The sequence below is a fragment of the Magallana gigas genome, chromosome 5 (genome assembly GCF_963853765.1).
Source record: "Magallana gigas chromosome 5, xbMagGiga1.1, whole genome shotgun sequence".
NCBI lineage: Eukaryota > Metazoa > Mollusca > Bivalvia > Ostreida > Ostreidae > Magallana > Magallana gigas.
Genome location: NC_088857.1, coordinates 4,891,090 through 4,902,648, shown reverse-complemented (window position 1 = coordinate 4,902,648; position 11,559 = coordinate 4,891,090). Strand labels below are relative to the sequence as shown.

General features: G+C 34.4%; 1 protein-coding gene across 2 annotated transcripts; it reads right to left on the bottom strand.

The window, feature by feature from the left end:
* Positions 1-39: 39 nt before the first annotated feature.
* LOC105323240 (uncharacterized) lies at positions 40-10,810 on the bottom strand. 2 transcript variants are annotated; one of them, XM_020065255.3, is made up of 6 exons: positions 10,384-10,810; positions 9,503-9,659; positions 6,380-6,571; positions 6,089-6,223; positions 1,699-5,907; positions 40-1,396 (listed from the first exon to the last, which is right to left on the bottom strand). In XM_020065255.3, exons 1-5 carry the CDS (start codon positions 10,543-10,545, stop codon positions 4,871-4,873), a joined length of 1,683 nt encoding a protein of 560 aa, XP_019920814.3. In that variant the 5' UTR covers positions 10,546-10,810; the 3' UTR covers positions 40-1,396; positions 1,699-4,870. The 2 variants fall into 2 exon arrangements, with proteins under 2 accessions (XP_019920814.3, XP_011420580.3); XM_011422278.4 differs by having other exon boundaries at positions 9,527-9,659; positions 10,384-10,803.
* Between the last annotated feature and the right edge of the window lie 749 nt (positions 10,811-11,559).

Below are 11,559 nucleotides of genomic sequence, written 5' to 3'. Positions count from 1 at the left end.
TATTCAACATACATGTAAGAGAGAATTAAAAAGATGCACTGAATAAAACATTTTTATTTGTGAAAAGATCGTTAAATACAATAAATAAATTATCTACAAGCACCAACATCTGGAGGGAAACAAAGCAAAGCAATACGTATATAAAACACAAAAATAGGAATTTAATAAAAAAAACCAAAAATCCAAAATATTAAAATATCAGCACACAACGAGCTGAAAACCATGGAATCAAAAGCGTAGTTGTGTCCGTACACATTCATATTACATTTTATGTTCATACAAATAATTCTAAAAGTGATTTAAAAATCTGATTTTAGTTCATTATCAGTTTTAAAAAAATGATTCTGTGATTTAATGATAATATACATAAACACAAAAAGAAACTTGTTCTAAATATTGAGATAAATATAAAACGAATAAGAGTAAAAATGTTGACAAAATATTATTATCAGCCTGTGGTCTTGTGACCTACATGTATCAAGGCATTTCATATAAGCAAAGTACTATTAACATTTGTAGACCTTCTCTTAATCACCTCAATTAATTTGAGGCACAAAATTTCCGACCGAAAAAAGATCGTATTAAAATGGAATTTTCAAAACCAAGGGTTTGTTTTAAGGTAAGATAACTCGTGTCTCTCCCGCACAATGTTCACTCAACCTTAAAAATTGTTAATAAAGGTGTACTGGAAAGTTTGAGAAGGATATAGAATATATGATGAATCAAGACGCGAGATAACAATTAATTAACTGCTGACATGGCCACCTAAACAGCTTTCAAAAAAGGATCGCTGATAATAACTGAAACCACAAGATGGATTTAATCAACCAACTCATTATTCTCCCCATGTTAAGTAGACACAACGTCCATGAATCGAACAATAATGTCTTTTTGTGATAGGTGAATTATTTTTCTGATTTTGTTATTAATCACACAAAGTTTAATGTCAGGAAAATGCACGTGTAGACTGAATCACACAATCATTAGAATTATGCCCACTTTTTGCACATAAATAGTTCGAGATTGTACTCACACTTTGGTATTTGCACTTAATACTGTCTCCGACAGACATTTTTATAACATCCACGACACAACCGTCCATTGTATCGGAAGAAAACGGGCACCTTGCATCTGGAGGGAACCCTCATCACAGGACAATTCAGCACAGGACATCCTCGGTTCAGGAATTTTTTAGAGATGACTGGGCCTTTTGGGCCATTCTTCAAGAGGACTTTATTTGGGGACGAGTACACGAATGGCGGTCGCTGGCGACGAGGGAGGGGGGAGTTACGGTCGGCGATTCTCCTCAGGTAACTTGGAAATAAACTGGACACTTTGGCAGGTGAGAGTCTGCGATATATCGGGTAGTTGCCTGACCTTATTCCTGTGTGAGATCCTACAATCAAAATATACAATTATTACTCCAAATCAACAAAAGATTAGACTGTTAAAATATTATAGAAACATGCAAACGATTTTCTCTATTCTGGAAAAAAGTGTTGTATTTTAAGAATCCACGAAAAACAAAATTATCCTATAATGTAACATAGATACTGATTACAAGAATGAAAACATGTTTTTAATGATGTTCGCTTTGTTTAAAATATTATATATCGGAATCAAGTTGACAATCAATTTCAAAATTCATTAATTATTGAAAGAAAAAAAATGAAACAATAAAAAGGAGACAGTACTTACCAATTACCGGGGTGTGAGACAAAACCGAAATAATAGTAATCCAAGCTACAAGACAGTGAACAGACATGGTGACAAACGGGGCGTCAGTAATGAATGGCCTTTGTTGTGTGTGAGATCGTTGATTAAATAGAGAAAGCTAAATACGTTTCATTAATAAATCGCTGGGAATTTATAATTATATATATATATATATCTATTAAGACAGCGATTGGTTGGAGCCTGCTATATCAATAGATGTCTAGGTTTGAGAAACACTTAGTTTTGGTCTGTTTTCTTGAGCGGACTTCGTCATCGTTTTCAGCTGGGTGCGTCTTTCTTGTTGGGAGGGCACATCTCGTCATCGGCCGACGTGTAAAAAATATTCTTCTTTCGTCAGCCTTGAGCTACTTTTCACGTTATTTCAAGCGGTGACCATACACCAGTTTGAGTGAGAGATAAAATGGGGACATTTCCTTAAGATGACGGACGAAACACGCTCTCGCGGAAGAATAAAAGCCGTAATAAAATATTTTTCAAAGGGAAAATAAAACAAATATCATAAATATATATCTTATAAAGATGACGAACAGGAGTGGATAGGTTAGATGTGTTTAATGTCCTTGTCAGTACAAAAAAGTTTTATTCAATATACAAATGCATAATTAAACTGTAAACTTATACAAGCAAACAATGCATTCGACAAACAGAACACCTCCGATACGATGGAGCCAAGGACACATAGTACATACTACAATTTGATACTCGCAGAATTAGATTATCAACGGGGATACATTATCTCAATTTGCGATTGCTTGACACAATCGTGGTGCCCGTATTTGCTGGATACTTAAACCTATTATTAAATATTATTAAATACCTGATCACCGCTTCTACAAAAAACAAACTTTGCATTTATTTTCCTTTCATCCAGTATCATATACAGTTTACAGTCATTGCAGGCTAAAGGATTGAGTACTCTACATATACATTAATGGACGTGCAATTCTAATAGAATTTTTTTGAGAAATTATATGTATATACAATTCACGACTTTTCCGAAAATTATCGTTGTAGTGAAAGGAACGAAATACAATCAAATTATTTTCAAAAAACGGAAGTCTCCATTGATGTAACCATACTTCACAGGCATGCTATCCTTGAATTAGACGGTTTGGAAAGTACTACGGAAAAACCAGAGATAGTTACGGAACACTTTTATGTCATATCTCCTGATGAGAAGCATGATCAACATTTTACCCATTATTGTCAAAAACTTATTTCTGACTACCTAAACTCCATTTCGTACGAGGTCAAAACAATGCATGAATTTTGCGATGGTTGTGCTGCACAATATAAAAGTCGCCATTGTTTCGGCGACTTATCAGATTCTCTTTCAGAATTTTGTTATCAAAAGTTAATAAGAAATTTTTTTGAAACCAGCCACGCAAAGGGCCCACAAGATGCAGCGGGAGGATTTTTAAAAAATCAGGCTGATCTTGCCGTCATTAGGGGTACCTGCATCATACAAGATGCGAAAGGCCTCTATTTGTTTGCAAAAGAAAAACTTGAAACTCCCAAGGACTCTACAAATGTTCGACGAAGGATTTTTGAATATGTAGAAGAAATTCCTAGAGAAATACAAGGTTATATAAATCTTTGACGGGAATCAGATCTGTTCATCAGCTCGTGGCAGTTATTTCTGGTGAAAACTACATTCGTCCCCTATCTTGTTACAATTGCGAAGATTGCATTGAGGGCAATTCTGAGCAATGCGATCTCAGTAACAGTTTAGGCAATGCAACACTGATTTATTTCACAAAAGAAGGCTCGGATAATGACACATCAGACCCAGAGAACGAAACATCGGAATCACAAATATTATCAAATTTAATTACAAAAGACTGTATATTTGCGGTACTTTGTGACGATAATGTAAATGAATATTATGTAATGAAAGCAAGTTCAAAATCAGTTGTTCTACAAAAAGATGACATGGACAGGTGGGGGGCTGCTTACAGAAGAGGTACACAAGTTATCCGAGGCCATTACTTCGAAAAATCTCCTGAAACGCCTTTGAAATACAAATTAATTAAACGCAAACCGGCGATTGTACCTTCCCAATCAGTTTTGTATATCATTTGTGAATCGAGTGATATTCTTGACAATGACATATTACAAATTTCAGAGGAAGTTCATTTAACAATATTACAAGCTGTGAGTGAATCACATGCTTTTGAACATTGATATCGCTGAACTGAACTAAAATTAAAACATTTTAACGTTGTGAGCTTCAGAATTGGTTGTACATATTAAAAAGATATTTTGAAATTGCAGTTATGAAATACAGAATCTCTTAAACGCAGAAAAAAATTAATATAAAGTTCTTATTTTTTTAATTTTTCGTATGCTGTGCTTAATAAAATGTATCATTACGTTATGCGTGAAAATGACGTTTTTGACGTTTTTGACGTTACCGAAATTAACACCAACACCGTGCGCGACGTCATAATATATTTGAAATAGATATTAACATAAAAAAGAGCTTTAAATTATTGTACAATATATTACTTCTTTCACTTTATACCTTTTTATCATTTCTATATGTACATGTACAAGATCTAAAAATGTAAATAAATAAAACTGTTCAAGATGTATGGTATTTTAAAAATAAAAATTGTTCCCTATTCTTAAAAAAAACAATAATGATAAAATCGCATGTTTCCAAACAGAATATAATGCGTAACATAAAAATAACGTCTCTACATGAATTTGGTACTTTTTTGATACCCCTGAATAGTTTTTATACAATAAAGAAAAATCATGGTTTTGTCGAAAATGTCGAACTTCCACAAGAATTCGTTTATACCAAACTATGTGGGCGGAGAGGCATATGATTATTGGAAGTATGTCCAAAATAGGTAATCTCGCCTAAATTTATATGTCCATAGCAATTAATTCGTAATTGAATTTGATCTTATTAGCTTTAATTTTCACTTATTTAAGAAAACATTTATCAGGCATATTGATAATGATATTGCATTAACTTTGTTTTACTTACCGTTTTGCCAAAATATCTTAATAAATACAACATTCAGGGAAAAAATGTTTGCACCTATTTCAACGCTTATGAACTGTACATTTATCAATAAAAACTAATACGTATATCTGTAAAAATATACAGCACAATCATAATTCAAACGCAGCGTTCTCTGATAAACCTTCTCAACCTCAGAATATCCAGTTTGGACATTCCAATGTCTGGACTGTGAAATATTTCTTCTGTTGACCTTAATAGTTTGGCTCCATCAATGGAATGTTCTACAAACTTGTCCACGCACTTCATGTGTAGAGTATTCAACCAATGCGCTAGATCGTCCACACTCATTGCGGACAAAGAAGACACACTATCGCTTGTTGTTGATTGGATGTTGTTGGCATTAACCAATTCTCCGAACCCCATGTCACTTTGCGATCTGTTCAATTTGCTTCCACCGTTAACTCGCGATTTCTTTGGATTATTTCTATCCAAACTCAGAAACATTCTTGGTGGTGGTTTTGGAAGGTCTGAAATTAGTATTCCATATTTCTTTGGTACCTGTATCTTTGGTGGCAGCGATGGTACGAAAGAGTTTCTCGATATGTTACTGTCATTTGGTAACTGTGGACTGTTGTTCTGATCAATTTGTGTCTCAGAAGGTGATGCCTGTATATCTGATATGGCCACTCCCTTAGTTATTTCTGTGTTCTGTGGTGCAGTGTGACCATCTTTGGAAGAATTTATGTCTCTGTGACCAAGGATAACCGGTTTCTGAGTTTCTGGATCCAAAATAACATCATACAGGTGGTTTCTGTCAGTTGCTTTTGCCTTGCTATGGGGTTTCCTAGTTTGTTTTTCAATTTTACTACTTGCAGAATCTTCACCTTTTATATTTGATTTATTGTTTTCTTTCCCATTTCTTTGAGATTTGTCTTTTGTCAAATGACCAACACCAGAGACTTGTTTCATTGTATCATTTTTAGCCCCATTTTGAAAAGTATTGTCTTCTGTACCTGTTTTACAATTTTTTATTTCTTCTGCATTCAACAGAGGAGCACCAGTATGTGACTCCCAAGTCAATTCATATACACAGTTCTTTCCTTTTGTTTTCACCAGCCCTTCGTATAGATGTTCACCATCGTCTTTTAAATCTGGCGAGATATCCTGGTAACAACCCAGAGACCCAAGTCTATCTGCGGAAATAATGACACATTGTTTGATAAGTAAATGCAACTTTTTATGGATATCTTAATGCCCATTATTTCATATTTGAATATACACGTAATAGTATTGATACTGGTAGATGTGTAAACTAGCACTGAATAATTTTCGAAGTTTGAACTTGAAAGACTTGATCAACACATAACAGCTAACCTTTGCTTTGGGACTTCAGAGTTGACGATAATAGGTTTAAGAACGACGACCACTCCCCCGGATATCCGGTTATCCCGGTAACCAGCTGTAGACGAGGACCAGTCAACACCAACACCTCCTCGTCACTTATGCTACCTGAAATAGAAGACATGATCTTTAATCAGGCCCCATACGTTATCCCCTTTTATTATTGATATTTAGGTCAATTATTCTACAATGTGTATGTAAAGAAATATTTTTCGCGCCGAAATGTTCGAGATTTTGGAGATTCATAAGTAGTAAAGTATATACTTTCAGTCACTGGGTTTCCCAACAGATAAAACTCATCTACTGTTCCTTGCAATCTAAGAACATAATCGTTGGTCACAACTTCCTTCCCTTTCAACTGTAACCGGAAGTGACGATGAGGAGCAACGATGACGTCACAGGGACACGTATGGTTGTTCAGAACTTGTTCAATTGTGAACTCACTGGCAGGCGATTCTAGAAATAAAGTTCTTTCTTTGAGGCTTTCATTGTAAAATTTTTAAAACATGAATTCAGAATTACAGGCAATACTTCTAGTCTAAATTGGTCATTCCTAATAAGGCTGTGTTTGATGGTTTGTCGTTAAGCTATTTATTTCCTCACCAACATTTCAGTCCGTTACCTAACAGGTAGTCATACGTGGATGAACGCACTTATATTTACAGTGAAAACGCTTTAAAGTTTATTGTTAAAACCGAATAAAACATCAAAGATAAACTATCGTATTTTATTACTTTCTTAAAAAATCTAGTCACTTAGTAAATCAAGTCATGATTAAGGTTTTAAAAATTTCCTTTTGTTGGGAAGCTTTAAAGTAAACATAGGTCTATACCAAGTAACCAGGAAGCTGTGACAAACTGTCTGTGCCAGATAACAATGCCCGTATCAAAGGGTTTAAACTTGTATAAGGTGCTGTTTCTAAAAATATCATAAACAGGTTTGTCATATGATGTCGCAATCGATGCCAAGAGTATATAAACACTTTGATTCTTGGTGCTTTTCACCCATCTTCGCTAGCCAAGGGTTTTCGGTCCACTTTGCTCCCCATAAACCCTTGGCGGATTTCATTGCGAAAACTCGGTGATGTGGTGGCGCTATCTAGCGAGCAACTTGAGTTGCGCCCCTTGCATATTTACATTTTAATCGAATTAAACAACGTGTTATATACACACTACGGCTTAATACAACTTGAAAACATGTTGACTACCGAATATCGGAACATAATTAAGGATGCTATTAAATACGAATTAAGTTATAAACTAGGGAAAGCATGGAATGTTTTATTCATAGTGTTTTGTATGGACCTGTACCAGGAGTGAAAAAGTCGCGATTTATATCAAAGCTTTCATGTCATTAAACCAGGTATCGTTGTCGTAAAGAAATAAAATAAAATAAATCTCATTAAACCTTTTTAAAAAAGCAATAACTATAAGCAGGAACGTATATACTAACGGGATGGGCAGCTTCTATATTCGCCATATTTACTTCCCATGCTATCACGCGAGCCTTGACAAATGTGTAGAACTATGTTCAATCCCAGTAAAATATATAGGTTTTTTAAGCGATCTGGTTAGACCATCGTTGGCGAGGCACTGTAGTCGAGAACTTGTGTCTCAATTTGTTAAAAGCACCGAATGATTTACCAAAGATCACACCTGTGTTTTCTTTTAAAGTTTATATTTACAAGCACTGCGATTGGATCAGCTACTCGCAGCTGCAGCCAATCATAAAACGGAGCTCGTCACCGAGTTTTCGCAATGAAATCCGCCAAGGGTTTATGGGGAGCAAAGTGGACCGAAAACCCTTGGCTAGCGAAGATGCTTTTCACCCGATAGGTGAGAAATTTACAGTCTGAAATAAATACCTTGGGAAAATAATGATTTCTCATGGAAAAATAATTTTCTTACAGGATGGATGTAAAGAATTTTTTTTTAGGGATTTTAAAGATTGTTCCTTTGAGATAATACATGTAATTTTTAGTAATAAATCCAATTTTCCTACTGGATTTAAAAATTCGATCGGAGTTTAGTTCAGATTCTATCGGAATATACATAACCATTGGAAGTTCTTTATAGTTTAATTTAGTTCATTATAGTTTCATTTAAGGTTCATTATGACAAAAAATTAAATATATCCTACAAAACAATTATTTTTATAATTCAATTTCTTTTCTGGAGAATTTTTTTTAATTCATGTGAATATTTCACCTTACAGGTGAGATGATGATTTAAAAATAATTTGTAAACCACTCTCTACGCAGTGGTCTGTCGTGTCACTTGCATGGGCTTTAGAAGAGTGCAAAAATATCTCATTGACACTGGCATAACAATCCAATACAATGTTTTAAAAAATGTTACGTTTTTTGCAGACTGGATGCAGTATGTTGAACACTGTTATGCCACGGCCAAGATGGCATTTCTGCACCGGCTTACAATGCAGTTTTTTTTAATATCCATATACCAAATGACAAACCATTGTCTAGAGACTATGTACATGTAATCACTTTTGTTTTTAGTGTGTCTCACCCGTTAGGTCAGAACCTAAAGATAGTTACCTTTACAAAATAATATTCTGTAGGAAAACATTAATGCCCGTTGGGATTTCCTGCAGGAAAAATTAAAAATTCAAAATCCTATAAGAATTAAATTTCCTGCAGGAATTTGATTCAGACAGGTAGTTATCTTATAGGAACTTAAGATTTCCTATTGCATTTTAAAATAATGTAAAAAAAAAATTCAAATTCTATTGGAATTCAAATTCCTACAGGAAAACTTTTTTTCCGATAGGAAATTCCAAATATCTTTTAGGAACATTGTTTTTCCTTTGGAAATAATCATTTTCCTGTATGATTTTTTTAAAGGTAACTATTTCACCTGACAGGTGAGATACATTAATAACAAAGGTTGTTATTAACTCCTTCAGCAATGGTATATCTTATGGCATACATGTATTTGCATTTTCAATACATGCAGCTTAGACTGGTTAAAAAATGCCATCTTGGCACTGGCATATTTATATGGCACAAGGTTGTTGACTTCTTTCTGAAATTTCAGAAAGGAATAAGGAATCATTCCACGGTTCGATATCTCGGTGTAAATGTATGGTCCTCTGTTGTAGTTATATATAAATATCAGTGTCCTTGCATGTGTCTTCATATCACCAACACAAAAAAACCTGTTTTCTCAATATACTATCTATTTATTTACATTACTAGTATATTTATTTACATTTGGTGACACATCTAACAATTTATCAGCTATCCAAATTGTATATGTTACGTAACTAGTTAATCAAATCTATATATCAATTTTGGCACGTCATGCAGTTTTCTTATGTTATCAATGATGCGCCTGTATCTTATGTACGTAGTTAGTTTATTAATGATACCTTCTATAGCTACATGTAGTTTACCGTTTTGAGTCCCGGCCAGACAAACACGGGCAGGGTGGGACAAGGGTAGGAGCACAGTCCCACGTGACTTTTTCTTCTTGACCAAATCGACAGTGACTTTCTTTTCACAGCAAACCTTGCCAACAAAATATATCTGAAATGAAAACAAGTGCAATTCGTTTACGATCAAAGAAGTATGCACTGCAACGATACAAACAACAAATAAGGCGGCCACGCAACATTTCTGATAATAACAGGAAAACTGTAGTGTTTATACTGCGAGTATTCTTGGTTGTTGATTTGATAGAAACTACTAAGAAATTATGTATATACAAAACACTTGTTAGATTGAGACGAAGATAGACTATGCGTGATAAAAGATACATGGTAACTAAGTGGCACGAACAACTGAATAAGGAAGAAGTGAGATTAAGACGTTACAAATTGTAAATTGTTTGTTGGTCTGTGTACGAAAAAATACGTGTAAGGCCTAAAGCGAATAAAAAAGTACTTAGTCTTATATATTTCATTGGTTTTGCCACTTTTTAACTGGAAAAATCATTTAATACCACAGGCAAAAGATGAACAAAAAGTGGCCATTTATTAAGGGTAAACGTTATGATTATGTTTTAATTGTAGGTAATAAATAATCACCTTAACATTAATTTGTTGAGAAAATAAAATCAAATGAAGTTGAATAAAAACGCTAGAATTTTCTGAAAGCAAATCCCATAACTTTACCAAAACAACGTTCATAAGGTTTGAAATAATAAACACGTATAATTTGTCATCAATATAAGGTAGGTTAACTGCAGAGGAACATGAAAAATTCTTTATACTGAGTTTCAACTGATTTAATTCCTCGTCCATAACCTCACCTTGTTTTTCCGGACATCTTTCGCTTTCGACTTCCGGTCCTCTTTCAGCGAGACAACCTGTGGGAGATGGTACCGAAATATGTGACAAAAATCTGGGACCGAGAAGTCTCCCTGAGACTTGATGAAAGCCCGGCCCGTCTGGCTGTCGGTGGGGGAGGCCATATCCTCGTGGATTACACGGTACACGAGTAAGATGATCCCTGGCCTTGATAATCTAGTTATGTAATGTTCAACATAACAGGTTCTCGGTGCTTCTCATCGCCAGAATAAAGTGTAACACGGCGATTTGTTTGTGATTTATGAAACATTACCTTGTGGAGGCACTGTACGCCTATTAAAATCTTTCAGTTGTTCACAACTGAGGAAGCACATTCAAATCGCAGTAGATATACTCGATCGATATTCAGTTCTCTTTTAAATGAAGACATAAATGTGCATCTAGTGCATCTGCTTACTCGCCATTCGCTAAACTTACTTTCTTGTCGTTTAAAAGGAAATAATGTTAGGCAACGAAATATGATTTATTCATTAAAACACTAAAAAATGTAATTTGGTAAAAAATAAATATTTTAAGACATACTATACAAATTTTAAAATATTGGCATGGAAAAAAATATAACGAATGGGAAATCTAAGAGTAATGACCTATTGCTTACATGTATAGGGGATATTATACCTAAGTGGAGCTTTGGGGACGATTTCTATTGAAACGCAAATATATAAAACGGGTGGAGTTGACAAAAACAAATATTTTAGTAGAGGCATCAAATGATCATATTACAGGACCTTTATTTTGAGGTAGTTTATTTGTTTGTTTAAATCCTTTTTGGTTTGAATGAATAGAGGGTGTACTTTTAAAAGTTTTCCGTTTTCCGTGCTTTTTCTCTCCGTGTCCGTTCAATGATGTTTTTGATCAAGGACAACTACTGCCATATCCTCTCATTTCTGACCGACGGATGTTACAATGTTTCCGCGTGGGCTTTTTATGAACAAAAAAATATTTTAAAATTCAATCTGTGTTGTTTAGACTCAATTCATTGACACCCGATGGCATTAACAAACAAACAAATTTCCTTTTAAAAAAACGAACGCCTCTATCCTTATATAGATAGAAAGGTTTTCACTGTAAAACCATGTATCGGTTGGTTTTCAAAGAGTGTTTTTAAACATAATTTT